The 25,733-nt window shown below is 42.1% G+C and overlaps 2 protein-coding genes and 1 non-coding gene across 8 annotated transcripts in view; 1 reads left to right on the top strand and 2 right to left on the bottom strand.

Annotated features, from left to right (window-relative positions):
• Positions 1-15,771, top strand: part of Usp34 (ubiquitin specific peptidase 34) — a 189,522-nt gene extending 173,751 nt beyond the window's left edge. For 2 of the 3 annotated variants that reach the window (XM_085829072.1, XM_029483282.2), the window contains 8 exons: positions 895-999; positions 1,115-1,239; positions 2,214-2,337; positions 10,509-10,588; positions 12,861-13,001; positions 13,122-13,265; positions 14,235-14,394; positions 14,610-15,771. In XM_085829072.1, coding sequence (XP_085685198.1) covers positions 895-999; positions 1,115-1,239; positions 2,214-2,337; positions 10,509-10,588; positions 12,861-13,001; positions 13,122-13,265; positions 14,235-14,394; positions 14,610-15,214 — 1,484 coding nt within the window. In that variant the 3' untranslated portion in view covers positions 15,215-15,771. The remainder of the gene's footprint in view (positions 1-894; positions 1,000-1,114; positions 1,240-2,213; positions 2,338-10,508; positions 10,589-12,860; positions 13,002-13,121; positions 13,266-14,234; positions 14,395-14,609) is intronic. The other variant, XM_085829073.1, reaches the window with a different exon arrangement.
• LOC115032581 (U6 spliceosomal RNA) lies at positions 6,025-6,131 on the bottom strand. The gene has a single exon (XR_003838226.1). It is a non-coding gene; the product is annotated as a U6 spliceosomal RNA (small nuclear RNA).
• Positions 15,763-24,775, bottom strand: Ahsa2p (activator of HSP90 ATPase homolog 2). Of its 4 annotated transcripts, XM_085829076.1 has the most exons (10): positions 24,594-24,775; positions 24,358-24,491; positions 23,504-23,689; positions 21,016-21,101; positions 19,327-19,441; positions 18,261-18,349; positions 17,519-17,626; positions 17,054-17,155; positions 16,702-16,753; positions 15,763-16,601 (listed from the first exon to the last, which is right to left on the bottom strand). In XM_085829076.1, the coding sequence occupies exons 1-10, from the start codon at positions 24,671-24,673 to the stop codon at positions 16,429-16,431; spliced, it is 1,125 nt and encodes a 374-aa protein (XP_085685202.1). In that variant the 5' UTR covers positions 24,674-24,775; the 3' UTR covers positions 15,763-16,428. The 4 variants fall into 4 exon arrangements, with proteins under 4 accessions (XP_085685202.1, XP_085685200.1, XP_021031430.2 ...); XM_085829074.1 differs by lacking the exon at positions 24,358-24,491 and having other exon boundaries at positions 17,519-17,632; positions 23,504-23,694; XM_021175771.2 differs by lacking the exon at positions 24,358-24,491 and having other exon boundaries at positions 23,504-23,694.
• Between the last annotated feature and the right edge of the window lie 958 nt (positions 24,776-25,733).

The following is a 25,733-nucleotide window of genomic DNA, read 5'->3' as shown; positions in this document are numbered from 1 at the left end:
CAGTAACTTACTCTGTGGACCAGGAACTAGAGTGGGGTGGAAGGTGGAGGCAGGGGTTGCTTGTTTGTCTTACTGATTTTTGTTTTGTTTTGTTTTTGTTTTTTTCGAGACAGGGTTTTTCTATGTATCCCTGGCTGTCCTGGAACTCACTCTGTAGACTAGGCTGGCCTCAAACTCAGAAATCCGCCTGCCTCTTGCTTCCCAAGTGCTGGGATCAAAAGCGTGCGCCACCACTGCCTTGCTTACTGAATTTTTTAATTAACAATTTTAAATACTTCACCTGTACAAATTTTTTTCTCAGTAACCATAGACTCTTAAATTCATAACGCCTTTGTGAGCACTTATTTATAGAGTGATATAATGTATAGCTGTTTAAAGAATCTTCTGTTTAAATACAGAGTTTTTACTACCTGAGGAACCACTTGAAGTAGTGAGCATTGGGCTGTTAAGTGATAGTAATTTCTCAAAATAGCAAAAACAAGTTACTGCCCATCATGAGATTTACTCTTGTGTGGTTCTTGGATGAGAATCATTCCAGCCAATATCCAAAGCTCTGAATAGTAGACTGCAGATTATCAGCTATCTCTCGGACTCAAGCTGTTGTGATGGACTTTATAATGATAAATAATCATGGAACATTGCTGTTTGACTAGACTATGTCTACATGGAAGCAAGGAGAATGGGGGAACAGGGATAGTGTTGTAAATGTTTGTCTCTCCACTGTGGTTATTACAGCTGGTGATCCAGGGTTGAGCATCAGAGCTTCTCTTCCGGTGTTAGGAGCTCTGCCAGTGTGTAATACTCACAACATTAGAACCTCATTAGAATTTGAGTTCAAAGCCGTAGGTCAATCTAACCCCAGTGTTTTAATACTCAAATTGTTTTGATTTTCAGATGTCCTCAAGGAACTCGTTCTTTTGAGTCCCCATGACTTTCTGCATACTCTGGTTCCCTTCCTACAGCACAACCATTGTACTTACCATCACAGTAATATACCAAGTACGTATTTATTTGGCATAATACTTGAATATGGTTGGCATGTATCATTCTGCACTCTGAAGCTTGGAGATTTATTTTTTCCGTTTATTCTTATTGTACACTTTTAATGTCTTAGTGTCTCTTGGACCTTATTTCCCTTGTCGAGAAAATATCAAGCTAATAGGAGGGAAAAGCAATATTCGGCCTCCGCGCCCTGAACTCAATATGTGCCTCTTGCCCACAATGGTGGAAACCAGTAAGGTATGTTGGGATGCCAGGAAAATCGCATTTCTGTAGTACAAGGTAATCAGAGATTTCCCCCTGGCGGTTGAGTCCATTAGATTTATGTGAACGTTTTATGAAGGCTAATATTAGATCCATTTGGACTTTTTCCTTTAAGTGCTCTCAAATGTTGATTGATATTTGCAAAATCAACAGTAAGCACTAGTCGTTAAGATTTTTTTCTTCTTCTAAAAAAGTAGCTTAACAGTAAACCTCAGTTTGTGAATAGCTGAACTGTAACCATGTCCTGTATTTACATCTACAAGGTTGAGTTAGGTGCTTGAAGTGTTTTCAGTTTGGCCATATAATCAAGACCTGCGTACTGTCCCTACAGTCACATTCTTATTAACCTACACATAATCTCACGGAGGGATAGATTTACCATCTGGCTTCTGTTTTCTACTGCTTATTCTAAAATAGTGCCAATCCTAAATCATAGAGACAAGTTATGTTAACACAGGATAATTTACCTTAAGTTTTAACATTTTTTTTTAAAATATTTTTTCCCCTTTAGCTTTCTTTACCCACACCTTCATTCACACTCTCTCTTGCCTACTATTTTTGGATCTTAAGTATATTTGAGCAATTTTCCTATGATAAAATATAAAAAAATAATTAACATAGTTACCCTTATAGAATTACCTTCAAAGCTTTCAAAAAGTCAAATATAACTCATTCTTCTTGATATGTTTATAGCCATGCTAAAGTCTCAGTGCTGTCACTCTGTAGAGGCTATAGAAATGATGGGTAATTACAGCCGGTAGCATCTGCACACTGAAACAAACCTAGGACAGTTATGATCTTAATAACACTAGGAATTTGGACTTTAAAACTAGATTCTTATAGAAGTTAAAGATTTAATTAGCTTTTTACTTAATCTTATTACATTTGCACAAAATATGCTCTTTATTATACAATTTAAGTGCAACCATTTTATCATCTTTAACCTTCAGGGCAAAGATGACGTTTATGATCGTATGCTGCTAGACTACTTCTTTTCTTATCATCAGTTCATCCATCTATTATGCCGAGTTGCAATCAACTGTGAAAAATTTACTGAGACATTAGTTAAGCTGAGTAAGTATAAAAGATGAGCAGTAAACGCCACTGAATTATTTTAAGCCCCTAGCCATTCAGGAAGGGGAAAAAAAATACATAACAAGCCCTTTTTTGTTTTCTTTTTTTGTTTTGGTTTTTTTTTTAAGTGAATGTTTTAAAAATATTAATTAGCATTCTTGGGAATATTTTAACTTTTATTAAGAAAATACCAACTTACTGGTTTCCATTGAATAGTTCTGCTCCAAGTTTCTGCTGGTTTATGAAGGAGTGTGGAGCAGGGCTGGTCAGCACTTTGTAGTCAATGGCCTATGTCCACCATCTTCACAGCAGAATTTAAAAAAAAAAAAAAAAAAAAAAACCTGCCTTGCTTGAGGGAAAGCCTAGGGACAGACTTCCCTGGCCCTTATCTCAGGGTGAGTTGAGCTCTTTAGTGCCAGCTATCCTTTGGAGCTGGGGGTGCCAAAAAAGCTGAGTGGGCTTGGCAACGTGAAGCATTGGTGCACCTATGAGTAACTAGGAGGTAAGTTTTATAAAATGAGAAGACAAATTTGAAAGGAACCATATAAGTACTAGAAAACAAATCCTTCAGTGAATTATGTAGGGGAGATAAAAATCCTCAGAGAATGTCTAATATCTCTCTTCAAGGTCAGCACCTAGAAGTTCTGAGCCTCTGTATGTCCTGCCTTCTAATTTTATCAAGGATGGGCCAGGATTCTCTGGTCTCTAATTTCATTTCAGAGTGTGGGGAATGATACCTAGGAAACCACTTAGATCAAGAAATAGGCTATTACTATGCCCCAGAAGTCCTTCTTGTGCTCCATCTCAGCACAGCTCCCTTTCCCATGGAAAAGATTTTGAGCATTCCAGGTAGGGCAAAAGATGTGATCCAGTCATAGATTTCATTATCCAGGAAGAAGGAAATGGTTACAGCTGTCAGGGATAACCCCTCTTCAGAAAAGTCATCTTATTGGTAAGTGATTAGAGCTTCTTCAATTTTGAAGGCTGATCCTTCTACCTATTCCATTAGCTGATTATACCTACGTATCTATGGCTGATGCCAAGATATGGGGCGGGTAAAGACATATGCAGGTTAGCTGTTTCAGAATTATGCATCTGGGTTGTGGCACTTGGTAAAACTTTAGCAATAGCAATGATTAAGTATAAGAGAATCCTCGGGAGCCTTGTGCTCAGATAGGAGGTTTTTCCAAAGATGCTGACCTTTGGACAACTTCCAGGTAACTGTGTTTACTTAAGTTATAACAGAGTATGTGAAGAGCTGACGATGTTGACCCAGTGATGGGTGTACTACCATTTTCCACTGTCTCTTTCATCAACACAAATATATACTTTCATGGAAATTAAAAATGGATATGGGTAGCTTGATATGATACCTTATGTCTGAATTCCCACACCTGCAATCTCAACTCTCAGGGGCCTGTGGTAGGAAGATGGCCATGAGTTAAGACCTATCTGGGCTCCGTAGAGAAACTGTCCATAAGGACAAGCAGAGCTAAGTTCAGGGAGAGAGAGGGCCCCGCTTGACAGCTGCGCGCCGTCAGTCTTCCTGATAAGTAACTGTGAAGCAGTGTTGATTCTGCAGTGTTTAGTTCCTTGTAGCTACACTGTATTCTGCAGGGTTCTACAGTCACCCACATCCTGTCAGTTGTTCTATATTACCACAGGATGCTAGCTACTAGCCATGCCCACTTAAAAATTTGAAGTGTGACCAAATTCCTTTGAAACTAAATTTAAATAGCCAGAATCTGGCTGTTAGGAAAGCACTAGATCCAAACCCAATCCATAGAGCAAAGGCCTGAAAGTTTCTCTGTCCATTCCTGGCTAATGTGCAAAGCTGGAGATCCTCTTGGGAATTTAGATACAGACTTTAGAATAACGGTATCCTACCTATGTGAAAATATTATACCCCAGAGTTTGACGTTAATTCTTCTTCTAGCTGACACAACTATTTCCAAAGAAAGGCACCTGAGAAAGGGCTTAAGAAAACAAAACTTAGGCTAATGACAGCAGTGCTGAGGAGCATTGGTAATACCAAGTGTTGATTTCTATGACTTTCAGGAAAAAGTGGAGAGGGTAAGTTTAAACTGATAATCTTACTCATTTCAGCCTTGAATTTAGATAGTGCATAGATTACCATAGGAAAGATTGTCTCAAAAACTGTATTGGGTTGCCAAATAGGAAGAAAAGTCTTTCTTGTTTTTATATGGGCAACTGGGCAAAGCATGCTCATGCCTGTGCTCATGCTAGAACTCCTGCTAAGGCAAGAGAATTGGGCATTCCCTGCCTTCTTGGGCTACAAAGGAACCCACCAACAAAAACCAGTTATCCCTCATATTCTTGAATACCATCATAATTTCATCTCTTTATCTTTTTACTTTCAGTTTTTAAATATATTTCCTTTCACAAAAGTAACCTAGGATGGTTCAAACCATGGAAAAAAGGCCAAACACACATATTTAGTAGATATTGAAGATAATATCCAGTTGGTAGAGTAGAGGTGGTATTACTACCATATACTTGGGGGTTATGCAAAAAGATCAAGAACTCATTCAAGATAGTTGTTGATTACATAATGAGTTTGAGGCCAGCCTGGGCTGCTTGAGACCTTGCCCCTGTTCTAGGGATGGCAAGAGATAGCAATCGATAGAAAAGGACACCTAGCAACCTCCTCACAAGCACATGCACTTGTACCACACATGAGACCATATTTATCAGGTTATAAAAACCAGAAGCAAGGGCTGGAGAGATGGCTCAGTGGTTAAGAGCACTGACTGCTCTTCCAGAGGTCCTGAGTTCAGTCCCCAGCATCCACATGGTGGCTCACAACCATCTGTAATGGGATCTGATGCCCTCTTCTGATGTTTCTGAAGAGATCAACAGTATACTCACATATATGAAATAAATTAAAAAAAAAAAAAACAGACGCAATAAACTTAAGAAAATTTTGGTTACATAAAAATTGAAATTATTAAATTGTGAAAACATCATAAAGTATAAACTAGTGAGGTCTATTGTGATCTCTGTTGAAGGCAATCCAGAACTACATAGTAAAACCCTGTCAAAAAACAAGAAAAACAAAAACAAAAATCAAAAAGTAGCTATGGGATAGTGTTGTCAGACTAAACAAATAAATAGCTACCAATACACAAAAAGTTTTTAGGCTTTGATTAAATGAAAACTAAGCAAAATTACTACATGGATAGTTAATGTCATCCCCACACAAAAGTATTCATTAACCATGAAAAGTTGCCTCAATATTTGGCTGTGGGTATCTGCATCTCTCTCAGTCAGCTTCTGGTAGAGCCTCTCAGAGGACAGCCATGCTAGGCTCCTGTCTGCAAAGACAGCATAAGGTCAGTAATAGTGTCAGGGTTTGGGGCCTGCCCATGGAACAGATCCCAAGTTGGACCCATTACTGGTCAGACATTCTTTTAGTCTCTGCTCCATTTATTTATTTATTTATTTATTTATTTATTTATTTATTTATTTATTTATTTATTTATTTGGGTATTTTCTTCATTTACATTTCCAATGCTATCCCAAAAGTCCCCCATACCCTCCCCCCGACACCCCTACCCACCCACTCCCACTTCTTGGCCCTGCCGTTCCCCTGTACTGAGCCATATAAAGTTTGCAAGACCAGTGGGCCTCTCTTCCCAATGATGGCCGACTAGGCCATCTTCTGATAAAAATATGGAATACTTTACAAATTTGCGTGTCATCCTTGCGCAGGGGCCATGCTAATCTTCTCTGTATCGTTCCAATTTTAGTATATGTGCTGCCTAAGTGAGCACTCTCTGCTCCATCTTTGTCCTGCATTTCTTTTAGATCATTTACATTTTAATTTTCAGTGACAAAACCAGAGTCTTGTGCCTTTAGCATTTAACATTTGTGAAAATGTTCTGGATGTGTTAAAGAAAAGGTTTTTGGGGGCTGGAGAAATGGCTCAGCGGTTAAGAGCACCGACTGCTCTTCCAAAGGTTCTGAGTTCAAATCCCAGCAACCACATGGTGGCTCACAACCATCCGTAACAAAATCTGGTGCCCTCTTCTGGAGTGTCTGAAGACAGCTACAGTGATCTTTAAAAAAAGAAAGAAAGAAAAGAAAAAAAGAAAAGGTTTTTGGCAAGTAACATATACTTATAAAACAAAAATATTTTTAAGACAGAGTCTCTCTATATATCTCTGGCTATCCGGGAATTTACAGTGTAGACCTGGCTGGCTTCCCAGAGATGCACTTAATGCTGCTGCAGTTATAGGAGTGTGCCATCACACCCAGCTAAGACTTGTCTGTTTAAAAGCTAGGTGCAGTGCTATACACTTTTTAAAGATTTATTTATTTCACTGATGTGTATGAGTAATTTGCCTGCATATATTTCTGTACACCATGTTTTTCTGCTGTCTGGAGGAGCCAGAAGACAACCCTGGGACTAGAGCTACAGGTGCTCCTAAGCCTCCATGTTTGTACTGAGAATTAAACCCAAGCCCTTTGTAAGAGCAGCAAGTGTTTTGAACTGCTAAGCCATCTCTCTTTAATGAACGTACAAGATTTCGTGGTATGCATGTAGAGAACCACGATACAGAAAGCGCACTTTGGTCCATGCTTCTCTTTAGGTGATAGTTATTGACTGGGAAGGGGTTGCTTTTCCTAAAGGCTTCAGACCCCTGACATTTAATGTGGACATAAAGCTAGCTTTACCAGTCCAGCAGGAGTAAACCCACACATGCCACACATAGTTAGACAAAGTTAACTGCTTGCCAGTTGGTTCAACTCCAGAGAAACTGATGTGGGTGCCTGATTATTCCACAGCCAGTAGCCTACAAGGAGAGCTGCAGTAGGTTACTTAGTGGGTATGAAGTTAGAAGAGGAATTCTATCAGATAATGAGTATTTTTTGCCTAAGGTGTCTTGATTTTATCCACTAGCTGATGCCACTACTTCCCTAAGATAACAATGGGTGGGAATGACACTGCTATAGAAGAAATTGTAACTGTGAAATATTTTATGCAACAGTCATACCACTTTCCCTACAAAAGCAACTTGAAAAGGTTTTACTGACAAACCACACAGCGGTGTTCTGACAAAGAAAGGCTGTATTTATGGTCGTTTTGGGGTGAGGAATGGGGCACAGTATGCAACTTGCTTGAGAATGCCTACAGAATAAAGAAAGATACGTTATACAGAATACAGTTTATTTTATACCTACCGTTCTATTTACTGGGGGAAAGCCTAGACGTGCACTTGAGGCTAAAGAAGTGGCTCAGCAGTTAGAAGTACATACTGTTGTTGCAGAAGGCTGGTTGGTGTTGATTCCTAATACCCACCAACCACCATGTTAGGCAGCTCACAACCACCTGTGCAGCTCCTTCTCCAAGAGATCTGATGCCCACTTAGAACTCTGCACACGCACACAGACAAACAGGGTAAAAGATAAAGACCTGTACCTGAGGGTTTGGTGACTGTGTGCTGTACCCAGTCAGTGAGCCAGTTGACTCATTGACTGGGTACAGCACACAGGAGACAGGAGGAGTATGTTGTAGAGTTAAGAGAACATTGGTTTCTCACTCATCCCTAGGGCTTTGTGAAATTTTGAGAAGTTGTAAAAATCGTGTTGCTTTGAAGGAGCAACCTTCTTTTCAGAGGAAGCAGCTTGAGAGGGAATTAAAAACTAGAAGGTGACTTTATGTCCCAACACTGGCTGGCACAGTGCTGTGAAGCTCAGTGGGAGAGCATCCACTGAGCATGCCTCAGCCCTGGGTTGATCCCTGTATATAGCATGGTGGGGAAGGTATTAAGTAAACAGTGATGCAGACAAATGTGAAGATCATGCAGTGGTACCAGAGGATGGGAGTGAGTGTATAAATGTAGATTATTGGAAAGGTGTGGGTATTAGAATTAGATGACTGTGGGATACCTGTAACTAGTAGGTGTGGAGGTGAATCTTGAGACTATTACAATCCCACTCTGAGCCTAAAAGATCTTCCTTCATTCAAGAAAAGGAAACAAGCTGAGCAGGGTGTTGTGTATCTGTAAATCTAACACCTAGAAGTTGGAGGCAAGAGCATCAGGCAGTCAGGGCCAACTTTGGTTGTACTAGAACTTGTTTCAGGAGAAAGAGCAGAAATCATCCCCTTCTCTCACCCTACCACAAACACATATATATAATATATAAATAAGTGGAGTAAATAAGGATTACAATAGTACTCCCCAAAGCTGTGAGGTTTTAATAAAGTAGGTACCAATAAATGTTCCTTTACCTCCTTGTTTTAAAAAGGTGGTTTTAGATCATAAAAGACATCTGCAGAGTTTGTTTGATATGGTAATTAATGCTGACTTTTTGTAGCTGTTGAAAAATATAAGGATTGTTTTACTTTGAGGAAGAATTATTGAGGAAAGAAAAAATTAATAAAAACATCAGTGATAGTGCAGATTTTCCACGAGAGTTTATATCTGAGCAGCAGTCTGAGCACTGACTGACAGACTGAAAACCCAGATACTAGTAACAGGCTCTGTAAACCACATGGTCAAGGTCACATGTTCTTTGGCTTGTTGTTGTCGTCATTATTGTTTTTTTTAATGTTTTTATTTTTACTGATCCTTTAAAATATAAAAGCTCCCAGGTCTAGGAGTTCAACACCTATAATCCCATACCTTTGAGGCAGAGACAAGAGGACTGTGATACAAAGACCAGCTTGGGCTTTGTATCAAGAGACCATGGTGTCACAGTTAAATACAAAGTAAAGGCTATTCTTAATTCACCCAGTCATAAAACAGGTAGCATGAGGCTTAGGGTCATATTTTGCCAACCCTTATTTCATGGTCAGTAACAGCTAAAGAATATGTGACTATCAAAACCAATCCCTGTAGCCACTAGTGTGATAGTTGTAAATAGACACTCATTTACACATGCTATTGTGGATAAATGCTTCCAGCCTCATCCAAATTAGAATAAAAGATGAGAAATGCCTTTACAGGGGACTAATAAATAGACTTAATTCTGAAAGAGCTCTCTAAGTTTGTGATCTGCTGTTTAAAGATCTCAAAGTCTTGGTCCCACCTACTTGGAGTTCTTAAAAAGCTAGTAGCCATCTGCTAAGAGTAGGATTCATATCTATATATTAGGAAAATCAGAGTAGGATGTTTTGTAACACATGAAAATTGTGATTCAAATTTTAGTTTCGGTTAAGTTCTAATTGGAGCTGGCCATCTTTGGTCAATTTGCTGTCTTCTTTGCCATTGGTACTGTCTTCATAGACTTGAGTATCTGCAGTAGGCATCCTATGGCCACAAAGCCTAGACTTACTGTTTGCTCTCCACCAAAAACCTACTCAATCCAGCCCATTCTTTTTAACTAGAAGATAGTTTATATTCTACTTCTTCTTTGTGGTTATAGTTTTCTTGAGGGTGAAGAAACTTTTCTGGAGGGAGCTGACATTGCAGCTTTTGTAAGAGAGGCAAGAGGATGGAGGAAAGAAGGAACATGCTGAATATCTATTTAATATCCAGAAGTTAAAGAATTGGAGGCTCCAGGACTTGGGCTGACTTGAGTGTGCCTGAGCTCCTGGTTTCAAACCCCAGGAAAATACACACACACTCACATGCACGCACACACAAGGAGGAGGGTCCTAAGAGCAGTCGTTGACAGTCCTAAATCTGATCTACCCAGAACATCCTGAGGACAAAGCAAGAAGACAGTAGTAGATTCAGAGCAAGGTTTACTTCAGTACACATAGGAAACAAGAGAGGAGGAAATGGAATGCTCTGGAATGTAGTTCTCCTTGCCTTCTCTCTGGCCCTTCTGAATGTAACAACAAGCAAACTTTCTAACGCACAGAGTGTTTCCTTTCCAAGAGGCTTTGAAAACCACTCTGTTATCTTCCCTGATAAATACCAGTACTCAGAAACAAGCAGCTGGTTGAAGTTGTCTTAGATGCCTCTGGGAATGAGGTTCAAGGGTATATGAATAAAATAAAAATTCCACATTTTAAATTATTGCACTGCTTAAAACACTGAAATGAGTTATCCTGTATTGTTACGTATATTCTAAGAATGCAAGCAAGATGCAATTCAAACCAGAGACAGAGACGGTTAACAGTATTATATCTGCAGTTTAGTAACTCAGCAGTATAACTTATAACCTATTATGATCTTTTTGTATTTCTCAAATATTAGGTGTCCTGGTTGCCTATGAAGGCTTGCCACTTCATCTTGCACTGTTCCCCAAACTTTGGACTGAGCTATGCCAGACTCAGGTAAAAGCAAATGATTTTTTAAATGACTGATTTCTCATCCATAGCTCGGAAGCAACAAGTATAAGATGCAGAGATATGGGAAAATGCAAGCTCATGGCCCACACCCCCAAGTGTCTCTCTCTCTCACCACTGAAACCTCTAGCAGAAGCAGTGTGCCTGCCTGGAACAAGGTTTTCAGGGATCTCATACCCTTATTTTCTTATTGAGAACAGGAACGTTTTAGCTAAAACCAAATAGAACAGAAAAGGCTACCTTACCCACTTTAAGCTTCAAAGAGTCAACTCCTAGCCAGGTATGGTATGCATCCCTGTAACTGCAGCCCAGGGCATGCTGGGGCAGGATAGTCATAGATTCAAGGTTAGCCTGGGCTACATAACAGGACCCCACCTCAGGGGGAAAAAAAGTAAAGTTCTTAAAGCTGGCCCATAAATAAATAAATAAGTAAGGTTTGTAAAGGTGAAGAATCTGGAAGGCAGATTAATCTAAAGTAAAGTTTGTCTCATTCTTTGGATCTGGCCTAAGGGATCTCCACAAACAAACTTCAATTTCTACTAGTTGCATCTTTCCAGAGGAAAGGCTGTGAACCTTTTCTATATAAAACTCTCTAGTGCCCTGTACTTGATGAAGTACTGCCCCTTTCTCCTATGGGGCAGTGGTGGAGACATTTCTTACATGTTCAGACTACAAGATTGTATATCGCATCACCTGTTCCTGGAGAATGTTCTTTTCTTTTCTTTTCTTTTTTTTGGTTTTTTGAGACAGGGTTTCTCTGTGTAGCCCTGGCTATCCCGGAACTCAGAAATCTACCTGCCTCTGCCTCCCAAGTGCTGGGATTAAAGGTGTGCACCACCACCGCCTGGGAGAGTGTTGTTTTCTATAGTAGTGTTTATTATAACTACTAAGCAAACGTTGGAACTATTACTACTGTGTTAGTTACAGGGACGAATCTTTAGAAGGTATTGAGCCTAATTAGCTAAAGTAATTGGCACACAGAAAATAACTTACTGGTTTACTTTATTTTTTGAGTCAGAGTCTCTATTTGTACCTCTCACTCCTGGAACTCACTGTATTGACCCGGCTGGCCTCAAACTCAGATCTTCTAGCCTTTGCCTCAGGAATTCTGGGATTAAGAGTGTGCCACAATGCACTAGTTGACTTGAACTGAATTGTCTCTTCAGTAAATTGGAGCAGATTTCTGCTTTCCCCTTTCTGCTGCTACTGTTGATATTTTCATAGATATCTATCAGTAGTGGTCTAAAATTTAAAATTTTATATAATTGGGCATTTTGCCTACCTACTGTGTGCATACAGTACTCTTGGAGACTAGAAGTCTCTGAAACTGGAGAGTTACAGATGATTGTGGGCTGTCCTCTGGATGCCTGGAATTGAACCCAGGTCCTCTGGCAAAGCAGCCAGTGAAGACTTTTAACTGTGAAGCCATCTCCACAGCCTCCAGCACTAAGGATCTAAAAAGAGCCTACCCTATTCTATTCTTAAATTCTTGAGGGGCCTTGAACAACTGACTTACTCATTAAAATATGTTGATAAATGCATATATCTAAATTCATGTTTACTTATATAATATGTACCCATATAAATAATGTAGATGGAGTGTCTGTTAAAAGACATACTACTTGTATTTGAGTTACCCACATGAAAACAGAAAAGCCAGGTTTTAGTAAAACTTCCAAACATTGGGATCCCCAAATTCTATGTGAAACAAATAGAAAAATGAGATCAAATGGTAAACCTTACTTAACTTTCTAGCAAATGTATTTTAATTCTCAGAATTTTTCTTTTCTTGGTATGTATATAGTTTGGTCATCTATTAGTTTATCCATTGATTGTCCCCTTAAAACATTCGTATCCTATGCTGTAAGGCTTGTTTTTATCCTTGTTAACTCTATGCTGGGTAATAAAGGTACATTTCTTTTAAAGTGTGTGTTGAAAGGGCTGTAGGGATGGCCAATGTTTAGGGCACTGGCTGCTCTTCCAGAGGACCCAAGTTTGATTCCCAGAACCCATGTGGCTGCTAACAACTATCTGCAACTCTAATTAATGGGGTATCTAACACCCTCTTCTGACCTCTGTGGACATGGGATAGACACATATGTATACACAGATGCAGGCAAACACCCACCTACCCACACAACACATGTACTGGGTTTTGCCATTGCCTTCCTCTAGCAAACTGCTATAGATCCACCTGTAACTGAACATCACCCAAAGACCCCCAGCTGCTAACTACAGTGCTTCTTCTCCCCTGCTTTAGTCAGCTATGTCGAAAAACTGCATCAAGCTTCTGTGTGAAGACCCTGTTTTTGCAGAGTACATTAAATGTATCCTAATGGACGAAAGAACTTTTCTAAATAACAATATTGTCTACACATTCATGACACATTTCCTTCTAAAGGTATGTATAGCTCTTCTGGAATGTCAATTCTGCTTAATTGTGTGTGCTTATGATGCTGGTCTTGAGTTTTAGGATTTGTTTTGTGCGTGTACACACTCATGGATGTGAGTTCTTTTCCAGGTTCAAAGTCAAGTGTTCTCAGAAGCAAACTGTGCCAGTTTGATCAGTACCCTTATCACAAACCTGATAAATCAGTATCAAAACCTACAATCTGATTTCACCAACCGAGTTGAAATTTCAAAAGCAAGTGCTTCTTTAAATGGGGTAAGAACTGTGCCAAAAAGCTCAAAACTCACCTTAATTCAACTCTTAGTTGGCCTTTGTATAACTTTGTTGTCATGAGTTTAATTACTATTTTAAGGATCATGTATGATGAGAAGCACTGTTTTAATTAAGCGTTGTCACACTTAAAGCACATATTTTCCGGTACTGAGAACGTAAGACTGAGTGAGATACATTATGTTAAGGGTATTGAGACCATTAAGACCTGAGACAGTGGCATATACTTGTAATCCTAGCACTTGAGAGGCAGAGGCAGGAAGATCAGTGGCAATTTGAGAATGGCTTGGTACACGAGTTCTAAGCCTGCCAGGGCTAGAGGTCTGAGTCTATAAAAAACAGAATATATATTTTAAACTTATTATCGTTGTATTGTTTTCTATTGATAAGCAAGCAAAGCAGTCACACTATGATTATAAAGGCAGTTAAAACTAGAGAGTGTTGATTTCCATACATTGGGCTATAGACTGAAACATCCCTGGAAATACCGATTGTCATTCAGCACAGCTTCCTTACTAACAAGGTACACAAGCCAAAATTGGCTAACAGCAGCCAAACCAAGCTAAGCAGGGAGTTCCTTACTGAGACCATAACTGACTTCTATGAAATAAAACCCACATTTCTGATGCACCAAGGGAGGTTTAATTTTGAAATTACTATTTAAGTCTAAGCTGCACTATTTGGTTTCTGATTTACGTCTTTACTCTGACCTACTCGACATAGGCACACAACAATGCTGGAAATACATCTACTGTTGTCCAGCAGCACCCCCTAACTAACAAGATGTTTATGAGCCAGTTGAATCACTCAGCTAATGGAATACCACGTCTTAATGCTGGCTGTAGCATTCCTCCACATTACCAGAGAAACCAAAATAGATTCCTGGGAAATAAATGAAGTTTTATCCAAATGTTGCCTTCAGGATTTGAACTCTTCCTGTCTGGGTTTTTGTAGGACCTGAGGGCACTTGCTTTGCTCCTGTCAGTACACACTCCCAAACAGTTAAACCCAGCTCTGATCCCAACTCTGCAAGAGCTTTTAAACAAGTGTAGGACTTGTCTGCAGCAGAGAAACTCACTCCAAGAGCAAGAAGCCAAAGAAAGAAAAACTAAAGGTTAGCTGTATCAACTAAGTCTTGCCTGGGATTTGGGCTGAGGGGTGGCTGGGAGGATGAAGACAAGCTTGGAGGTGTGGCGTGTTGCTCTTGCCTAGTAGTGCAAGTCCTTAATGTTGACCTCTAACAACAAAATTGTCTTCCCTCATAATCACCCCCAATAGGACTTCAGTGCCCTCTGTTTCAGGTTATTCTAATGTATTTTCCCCCCACAGATGACGAAGGGGCAACTCCTGTTAAAAGAAGGCGAGTGAGCAGTGATGAGGAGCACACTGTAGACAGTTGCATTGGTGACATAAAAACAGAGACCAGGGAGGTCCTGACTCCCACTAGCACCTCAGACAATGAGACAAGAGACTCATCGATTATTGACCCAGGGACAGAGCAAGATCTTCCGTCCCCTGAAAACAGCTCTGTCAAAGAGTATCGAATGGAAGGCCCATCTTCATTTTCAGAAGATGGGTCACATATCCGGTCACAGCATGCAGAGGAACAGTCTAACAATGGCAGGTTTGACGACTGTAAAGAATTTAAAGACCACTGTTCCAAGGATACTACACTAGCTGAAGATGAATCCGAATTCCCTTCAACGTCCATCTCTGCAGTTCTGTCTGACTTAGCTGATCTGAGAAGCTGTGATGGTCAAGCTTTGTCCTCCCAGGACCCCGAAGCTGCTGTGTCCCTCAGTTGTGGCCATTCCAGAGGCCTCATTAGTCATATGCAGCAACACGACATTTTAGATACCCTGTGTAGGACCATTGAATCAACAATCCATGTGGTCACAAGGATATCTGGCAAAGGAAACCAAGCTGCTTCTTGACATTAGACGTGGCATGTCTATTCTCACGTGCCCTCCCCTATGCTGTTTGTCAAGTTTGCTCCTTTGTTTTGTGCTTCAGTTTGTCCAGTGCGCCCTGCTTGAATGGCAAGATAGATTTATAGGCTTCAATTCTTGGTCAGGCAGAATTCCAGATGAAAAAAAATGTGCATCTTCTGTATACTTTCTAAAGGGCAATCAGATAATGGATATGTTTTATGTAATTAAGAGTTCACTGTAGTGGCTTTCATTTAATATGGCTTTCTGGGAGAAGAAGCAGGGCTCTGACCCTGTACGATGTAATTTAAACTTACAGCATTTTTACTGTGTATAATATGGTGTCCTCTGTGCCAGTTTTGTACCTTAAAATAAGAGAGGCAGATTGCCTCTGATCGCTGTGGTTCTTATTATCAAAATTAAGTTTACTTGTATACGGAACAACCACAAGAAATTTGATTCTGTAAAGAATCCTCTTTAGCTGTGGCCTGGCAGTATATAAATGGTGCTTTATTTAACAGAATACCTGTGGAGGAAATAAAGCACACTTGATGTAAAAATAATGGTTTTATTTTTATTGACATGACTGCTGTTCTGTGTACTTATAAACTGACTGTGATAACTTTTCCTTTGTTACATAAGTTGTTTGTTTCTTCAAATGACAGCAATAAGGAGACTGAAAGGGAACCATGTGGCCATCCTGCTATTTGAGAAGTCCTCTTGCATCCAAAACAGTTAATTTACCATGCAGATGTCTCATCCCTCTAATCCCGAAGTGTCTGGCTATTTGGAAGACATCAAGGAGAGCCAGAGAAGTGTAACAGAATGCAGCCACCTAGCCCTCACAGCAACACTCTGATGAACTACACACCTTGGAAACTGGCTTAGAATAAAGGAATAGTGTAGCATGCCATTTATTTGTCTTAAGCTTAAATCAATTGTAGCAATCAAGTAGCATCCTATGACCAGCCTTAGCTCAGCCTAACCTACTTATCTCAGAGGAACACCCATGGAAGGTGAGATATGACACCTGATTTCACTTGATGCAGCATCTAGAATATTTCAAACAATGCTTTTAGATTGTGTTGTTTCATGAATTTCATCCAATACAAAATAAATTAAGGGCCTTGAGGGAAAGGACTTTTTAAGGAAGAAAAAAGGTAAGTAAACAGGACAGGTTTCTATTTTAAAAAGGATGTCCTTATAAAAACCTAACTAATTCAAGCATTCTGGGCGGTAAGCTCAAGTAAACCTTTTATTTCTTCGAAGTGCTGCTTCTGCCAACAGAATTTCATATTTTCCTCTTTACAGACAGGAACTCCCTTGCAGTCCAATTGTAATTCCACTTGCCCTGGAGCAGGCACAAAATTCAGTTCAACTGTTGCATAGTGTTCTGGGGAAAAAAAACAAGAGCTTTATTATGACATCAGGAAGAAGAAACTGTGGCACAGCTTCAGTGTGTTGGCTTCCATATATAACTGAATAGAACATACCTTCTGGCCAGTTCCTACATCTCCATTTCATGATGATTTTCCTATTTGTTACCTGGAGAACAAAGGAGACATTACACTGAAAACGTTGAAAGTGCACAGTACAATGTAAGAAGAAAACCGTTTTCAAGCTAAATTCTTAAGTACTGGAACCAACAAACAGCATTGTAATCCTGTCTTCCAGCTTACATGCCAGTATCCTTGGGAGCATTAATATCATAGACAAAGCACACAGTATCGAACATTTTTCTTTTGTTCTACAAGGAACTTTAAAGCATTTGAGATTGTTCATGCTCATGTTAAGAATAACATGAGTGAAAAGAACATTACCTCAGCTCACCATGTAGCTGCTTACCAGTTCCACATATTCTCCACTGATGTTCCCGTCAAACATCTGGAATTTCCCTCCCCTTTCAGCTTCTAATACAGCAGGAGATTTGGAGAATTTTTGCACCAACTAGCCAAACAAAACAGACACATTATTGCAACATATGTCACTCTCTGCATGTGGTGAGGACCACATCAGGGTCTTATGTGGCAGATGAGGATTTCACCAACAATGATGTAGTTGAACTCTGTTTAAATTTTGTTGGACATAATAGCTTTTGCTAACAAGAAGTAAAACGCTAAGCTTTCTTCTTTATGGAGCAAAAGCTATCCAACTGCTAATACAAGCCAACCATCATTGTCCCCTGAAGTTACTCAGAAGGTATCCCTGGATTTTCATCACCAGTATCCTTGCTTCTATCAGAAACTGCCTCTGTTCTTTGTGGTGTCTCCTCAAACCACGTTTGGTAGAGTAGTTTAAGGTGTTACTTACTTCTTTTACAGTGAAGATACTGTACAGCTGTTCTACTGTCGTGTCAAACAGCTCTGTCAAGTGCAAAGCTACTGTGGGAATCCTCACACCCAGTGCCACTGGAGAAGCCTGCATCTCAGATTGGAAAGACATTCAAGACGGTGAGCAAACCCAAAAAGAATGACAGGAGAACAGCATGGAAGGTCTCTCCTCACCAATGCTTGTTCCTATGAGCACTCTACCTCTATTTCATTCCTAGGCTATGGCTAAATACCTCTAATCTATTCATAGGGACCCAGAGCATGACCTCAGGATGAAAGATTAAGAACTGCATGCACACATTCCCATTCCCCAATTCTAAAAAGATACTCTACTAATGCCAAGGTCAAAGTAGAACATTCTTTCATCACAATATATGACCTTCAAAGTCACCGCTTTTCCTGGTTATGATGGCTTCACACATCTGAAGCAGGAAGATCACCATGAATCTAAGGCTAGTCTATTAAGCCATGACTTAATAGTTTTGATGAAGTGTTGGTATTTCTCACCCATCAAGAACTGGAGCCTTAGGCTAGAGGTAATTGGAATCATGCTTAGCATGTACTAGCCTGCATGTTCGGCACAAAGCCAAAAGAGGTGCATTGTGTCATTTCTACAAAAACACATCAACACCCTTTCTTCACCTACAACCCAAGTTCATCAAAAGGCTGTGAGGAAGCTCATTAAGGATGTCCTCCCTCAGTGCAACCACACAGGCTCATACCTGCAACATGTTTTCATTCAGTTTCCTCTGAAGAGTCAGTTCCTGGGTTGCTACAGCTTTTGTTGGTAAAATCATTCCTGTTGTAAATTCTATAAGGAAACAAAAACTTTATTAATACTTTCTTTTATCTAAACTGGCATTTATAAAAACATTTTGAGGCCTTGAAAATAACTGTTTTTACATATATTGCTGATACTTATTAACAAGGGCCTTTCTTTACCACAGTCATCTAAAATGCAAAATTTCCACCAGTTCTTTCTAAATCGCTAGGTTGTACTTGATTACTACTAATAGCTTATGGTCCTTACCTCTTGTCAGAACTCTGCTTCCCTCTCACAAAGCTTACTCTCAGTCTTCACAGAAAGAGTGCTGCCCTAAAGCCTGTGTATGCCAATACCTGGACACTCAACTGAGCAAGCTTTAAGGATGAGTTGCAGAAAAGTGCTGTTGGCCACTCTACCCAGCTGTCACCTCTTAATTTGGGAAAATGACAATAGCTTTTCATAATCACTTCCATACAGTATAGGGACTGTCTAGGTGTTATCAATACCTTTCATCCATACATTCATTCACTCGGCAAAGATTTATTAAGCACCTACTATGTGTCAGGCATTGTGCTAGATGCTGGAGATACAGCAGTGAACAAGACAGACACCTTCCATGCCCTCATGGAGCTTATAGTCTAGCAGGGAAGACAGACATTAAACAAGTAATTACACAAAACTGTTCCATCCCAAGGATTGGGCTGTATAGGGTTTGTTGTTTTGAACAAAGTCTTACTATGTAACCCAGAGTAACAACGGTCTTCCTACTCCAGCTTCTCAAGTGCTGGGACTATAAGAGTGCCTCCATGCCCAGCTTACAAAACTACTGACGGTTGGCAAGCTGGTCCATCTGATCACTTATTATTGTCTTACCCACAACTAGCTTTTAACACCCGGACTACAACTTATTCTGCAGTTAAAGATGTTTCAGGAGGCTGACTTGGGAAATCCAGCCCTTGTGTAGAGCATAACTTGGGTAAATAGCAAGGGACCCTGTGGTTCACAAGGGCTGCCGCCTTTACCCGTCTTGAGTGCCTTCAGGTACTCTCCAAGGGCCTCCCTGACCTTGGCGGTGCCTGTCGTTCTCATGAGATCCTTCAGTATTTCCCCATCTCCTTTCTTTTTACTCACGTTCACCTACAAATCAGAAAAATAAAAACCTAAGAAAAAACTGGTTAAATGTATTCTTAAAACACTGGATCCTATTGGTAACTGTGGATGGCAGAGGGAGGGAGTGGTTCAGAGACATAGGCTTCTTCACATTTGCAGAGGAATATAAAATGAACCATTTCATTTACCTTTGAATTTGTGTGTATAAGCACAGGAGTTAAATGGCTTTATCTAGAGATGGTCTGGTATGGCAGTCGGTATCTACCTGTGGCTAAGCATGTATGAGGTGTATGATCTGAACTACACTGTACACACAGAAGACTCCAAAGACTAAATACCAAGAAAAAGTAAAGTACCTCATCAATAATTTGTTATCTGAATGCTAAACTCATATTTACTCTCCCCTGGATTAAAATTTTTAAAATTATTTACCTGGTTTTTAATGTGGACACTAGAGAAATTTAAATTGCAGTATGTGGCATTTATACTGAATAATGCTGGTCTACAAACCTGAAGCTACTAACCAAGAAGTTCCCACATAACCTGGACTTGAATTATATACTCTCGGTAGAGAGGTAAATTATTTGGGAGAGGAAAAATGGATGAGAGCAACAGAAATGAAGAGACAGGGATGTGTCAAGTGGTTTGCTATCCTGAAAAAGGTGCTAGTCTCTTTTTTTATTTCCGGTTTTTCAAGACAGGGTTTCTCTGTGTAGCCCTGGCTGTCCTGGAACTCACTCTGTAGACCAGGCTGGCCTCAAACTCAGAAATCCGCCTGCCTCTGCCTCCCAAGTGCTGGGATTAAAGGCGTGCGCCACCACGCTCGGCTGGTGCTAGTCTCAAAACTATTGCAGGTCCCAGTAATGCTGGGCTGAGCTGCGTGCGCCTAAGTCTGGCATCTGCTCTGCTAGCTTCTACTGCAGCATACTTTAGATCTGTTTAATATGCCACCAGAAAGCTGCACTTCTCATGAGCACTGTGGGGAACAGCAGCACCAGAGTACAACAAGCTAAGTCTGAAGGTATGAGACATGACCTCAGTGACCTTCAGTAAAGGCAAGACCTCAGAAATGCTGCTTGCTCTGTGTTAAGACTTTGGCTAGGCTGTATAGATTTGGAATTACAGATGTTGTACAATGGTCCTGAATCCCAGAGGCAATTCGAAGAGGCAAGACAGGCATAAAGAAGTGATGAGATGAATCCAAAAAGGACACCTCAAGGCTGAGAACTGTCCCCACTAAGGGGAAACAGTCTAATTCAGTAAGCCATGCACATGGCTCAAGCACTTCCTAGCACATGCCTTGTCACATTTAACCTGAAAGCATCGCTGAACTAACTGCACAGGTAAGAGAGCTAGGCTGCCTGCTGTCACTCCCCTGCCCAGGTACCATACTTGGTCCTGGGAGTCTGAAGCTTCCTAGGACTTCCTCCTTTTCCACACCTCTGCTCCATCTCTCAGACACCCACAGTGTATAACACAGTGGCAGACAACCCCCACAATTCACAACTACCACAGAACCAAACAATCTAATGAGCAGTTTGCAAATGTCCAACACCTATAGCTGAAGCTTAACCAGAGAACAGCAGAGCACCAGCAGATACCTCAGTGTCACTGACTTCGTTTTCTTCAGAAAGGCTGGGTATTTCAATCAGTCCCTTGTGTTTTGCACCAGATTCTTTAACTGTACCTAAAATAAACAAAATGGATCCAATTAATAACTGGTTTATGCAAAAGACCACTGCTTGAATGAATAGCCCATATGTGGCCTCACTCCCCTTTCAGGGTTGTGACCACATCAGAGACCAACCAGGACAGGGACCAGCCAACATGGTACACAACACACCTATCCCCTTTCAGTATACTCATCTAGGGCCAGGGAGAGTATTTAAAATAGTTTTGATTAAAATGCGTACTGGGCACACCAGCAGGACTATGCAACTGGAACAATATTCAGACACATCCAGACTGAGATACTCTGGCATCATCTAAAGCAGCTTACTGCTACAAAACAAGGTGAGGAAGGGTTCTGCCACCCACAGCAGTCTGACCTCCAGCCCCTCATGAGTCTAGTTTATGGTGCACAGGCATTGGGAATGACTTTTCTGAGGGCCAAACCATACATGGAACACCTTCAAATGCCTCGTTTTTGTTCTTTTTTTGTTGGTTGGTAAACATAACTTAATCCAGAATCCGTACCTTCCAGGGTCTGGAAAACCTGTTTATTTTTCAGAGCACAAAAGACCACACTTAACAGCCGCTGATAGCACAAAGCCCTGAGGCATGGATCCGACTGCAGAAGAGTGTAGACCAGCTCAGAGCACAGACAGACTCTGGGCAATCCTCTTCAAATTGTGTTAGCAAACAAACACTGGCAAAACCTAATATCAGAGGAGCCCTCCAGTGGCTTGGACAGAGAGCCCAGGCTCCAGAAGTGCGACTCCGGCTAAATTCAATGAAGGGAATGGTTGTAGGAGACAGGTGTGCTAAAATGCAAAGGTCAGCTCTGGATCCTCATTCACCTCTGCAACTTGAGATGTCAAGGAGTGAAACAAGCTGATGGGGTCATTAGGACAGTGTCTTGCCTACTTGCCTCTACTTCTTGTCCTTAGCAGCCACAGTTCCATGGCTTTATGCCCACTTTGGTCTCTTCAACCCCCTCCCCAACCCCATGCCCTATGGAACTGCCTAGGGACAATGGGCTTCAAGGTCTTGTGCCACAGGTACGCAGATTCAGCTCTATGATGGGTACTTCGGAGGGACCTTCCATATGCTTGATGCTGCTCCAAAGGCTGTTTCCATGGCAGCAACAGATGTTTCTTTCCCCTCCTGGGTCTGAGGATCTATTTTCTGGAAGGGCATGCTTCTTGCCATGCAAAAAGAGTGGTTGTTTAGGTCAAGGGAAGAGATACAGGCTTCAAAGTTATCCAGAGTCCTGCTACAATCTAGCCAGCAGCAACCACAGAGAAAGTGAGGGCAATGCAAGAGTCAGGGGTGAGGCTGCTTAAGTGCACGTGCATTAACCTAGAGCACACTAGGCAAGCATTCAGATGCTGAGCTACATCCCAAGCTCTTAGCTTTCTTGTGAAGTGGGTTCTTTTTATTGCGGCCCAAGCTAGTCTTAACTTGCAGGGAACTTAGTGGGACTGCTTTGATGTTTGACACCTCCCTGACTCAGAGGCCAAGGAAGGCTCAGTGGGCTTCATCTTAACAAACTACACAGAAAGTAGCCAACTCTAGGCAGACACCCGAGTTCTTAACACAATACGGTCGGTCTTCCATACCCACATCTCTCCTTGTTCTCTCCCTTTCCCTATGATTGATCTTTGGTCATGTCAACAAGTATTGAACCATAAGCTAAGTACCACGTGTCTTGGTAAAGTCAAAACAACTATGAACAAAAAGGTCCATCAACAGGTAAACAGATAAAATGTGCTCTGTTCACAGAGTGCATGTAAAAAAAAGCATGAAGTACTAAAACATGGTACAAGGTGGAATGAAAGCAGTCAGAGAGTTTTATGTATGACAGGATTCTATCTATATGGATTGTCCACAGAACCCAATCTTAGGATAAAGTCCCCAAGGGAGGGCTGACAAGATGGCTCAATGGATAAGGAACTTACTGCTGGAGCCTAGTGACTTGAATTAAATTCCTGTGTCCTTGCACCTCACATACCCACCATGGCACACATGCCCACACACATACATAGAATTAAGACAACAAAGATGAGCTAGCAAGATGCAAAAACACTTGCTATCAACCAACTCTGCCTTCTACACGTGCTACGACACCCAAGTATGTGCGCACACACACAAATAATTTTTTAAGTTTTGAAATAATTAAACATGTTTAAGGGAAGCAGGCATCTGTGGAGGAAGGGTGGCAGGTGGCACCTGCATAAGGCCCTAGGTCACAGATGCTGGTAAAAGGGCTTAGCTGAGAAAGAACTGCCCCTCAGGCATCTAGAGTAGTGAAGTGCAGCTTTCAGAACATGGCAACACCAAGCACATCCGGACATCAGCTACTGCTACTAAACGTTAAGACTGTACACAGGGTGTCCCCAACCTGCCTCTTGCCAGGACCCCCATTACCTTTCCAGGCCAGCTTGATGTTCCACTCATAGAAGAAAATAAGCTTCCCTTTGCGGCTGTTACATGAAGCCTCACCTTCCACCTGTTTCAACTCACTGATCTCACATCGGCCAGCCTCATTCTCCATTGCAATGCCAACCAGGAGCTCTCGGAGCTTCCCCTTGGACCAAATGGTGGCATCCCGCTCTGTCCTGCCAGAGAATAGAAAGGCACAGGTGAATGGCCCAGCTGGTCTCCATCTGAGCAGCCAGGATGCCATCCAAAACCAGACCAGGTGAGTCCTGGTATTCAAGCAGCTTCCAACTCGCAAATGTGCTTCTCTGATGAGGTTTCAACTATGTATCTTCTAAGCCTGCTGCTCAGTTTCTTAAGACACTATTATTCACCATATAATAATGGGTAATCTTAAAAACAATGGCCCCGGGGAAAAGGGTCCAGCAATCTCCACCACAGGAAATAGATTAGCTAAGCTGAGGCCACCTGTAACGGTGGTAGTCATTTAAATAGCCTTAACCACAATATCAGTTATCTGGCATTTCCATATTTATCTTATGCACTCTCTCTAATGTTCTCATCTAAGGGGACAAAGAGCAGCCTGAGACGTCAGTGTCCTAATCATAGAATCCAGCCTAGAACATAATTCTTTCAGGACAGCTAAGTCATCTTATGGTGCAGACTGGGCTCTGCTTCCCTCAGCTTTCCCCAACGCCCGCCAAAGAGGCAGACATCTCCCGGTATTCCTGAGACACAAAGGGGGACAGATAACTAGTGCAAACTGAGACAAAGCAAAGAAAGTGAGATCCAAGTCCCTGCCTTCCTACGGCACATGGACACAGCACCGTCGGCGCACGCACGCGCACTACGCATCTCAAGACCGAGGAGGGCTGGGTGTGGGGCGACCGAGGCACAGCTGTCCGGTGGGGTAAGACAGAAGAAGTCCCTTCCGGGGCTCGCCCAACTTTCGGGAGGAGCCAGAAGCCGTAGGATCAGCGCAGTTAGGAACCGTCTTCCACCACGGGCAGCCATGCTGCGGCGCCGCGCGGCCCTCCCAGGAGCCCGCCCGCCTGCTCGCGCCCGGGGCCCACCGCACCAGTGCCAGTTGTTCACGTTGGTCCCATCCTCCCGCTCCTCCACGATCCAGCGCGGGTCCCCCTGGCCCCACTTGGCCATGGCGGCGCTGACGACGACGGCCCTGGTAGCGGGAGCGCGCGGGTTTCCGGCCAGAAGGTCTGTGAGCCGATCGCCCGCAGCTCCCAGAAAGTGCCAGAAGTCCCCGCCCCGGGACGCCCTGGCCACAGCCTGCCCCGCCCCCGCTGCCCGCTCCCCGCAGCCAGCTCCACCCCACATCAACTCTGCCCCAAGCCCGGTTACGCCCCCAATATGCCACACCTCTGGGCACCGCCCTCTGCAGGCTTCTCCCCCACCCCCCGACTTCGCCCCGCCTCTCTGCCCTAAGACCCCGCCCTATGCCTCCTGGCGCTGTCTTCTGCTAGGCTCCTCCCCGACTTCGCCCCGCCCCCCGGTCCTAAGGCTCCGCCCTGGCCCTTAGTCCTCCGCTTTGTAACCCCTGGTCTGCCTTGTTCTTGCCGCTGGCTCCTGCTGCCCAGCGGGGCTTCTGGCCAGTGCTTTCTACGAACGACCGAGACTCCGCCCAGGGCTCGTACCAGAGCCGGTTGTCTCTTTTCTGAGGCCCTTGGGATGGGAGCTGCGCAGGTCCCTAAGCAGAGCCCCGCGAGGGTTTACTGAAAGAATGCTTTTTTTCCCCATACAGTGCTCCTCTAGAGACAAAAGATCGTGCTTGCAAGTTCCCGGGATTGTGGATACAGTTACAATAAGGGTTTATTAATTCTTTCCATCGTTTTTCACCTTCTAGCAAAAACTGAAACCACCATCTGGAAAGTGTTTCTTAGATTTATTTAACAAATAAAATAGGTAGTTAAATGGGAGATGGGGAAGGACCTGGCTGCTCTGTGCACTTGCCATTCAATGGTCTGCTTATCAGCAAAACAAGCTGAAAGGGCTATGGTGTTTATTGGAGCTATTGCATTTCGATGTGTTCTTCGAGAAGTTACATCATTCAAACTGCTGAAGCAATGATGTGCCCCCCCCCCCAAATCAAACGGCATTGTTAGTTCAACTGATCATACCAAAAGCACAGCTGACAGAAGGCAAGACTCTAGCGATGATTGGCGCGCACTTTGTGCGCCTACTTTTCATCCAGTTCTTCTGT

Source organism: Mus caroli, unplaced genomic scaffold (genome assembly GCF_978045245.1).
Source record: "Mus caroli unplaced genomic scaffold, Mus_caroli_1 scaffold_13, whole genome shotgun sequence".
In the NCBI taxonomy this organism is placed as follows: domain Eukaryota; kingdom Metazoa; phylum Chordata; class Mammalia; order Rodentia; family Muridae; genus Mus; species Mus caroli.
The sequence above is the reverse complement of the archived record's forward strand: the minus strand, read 5'-3'. Positions and strand labels throughout refer to the sequence as shown.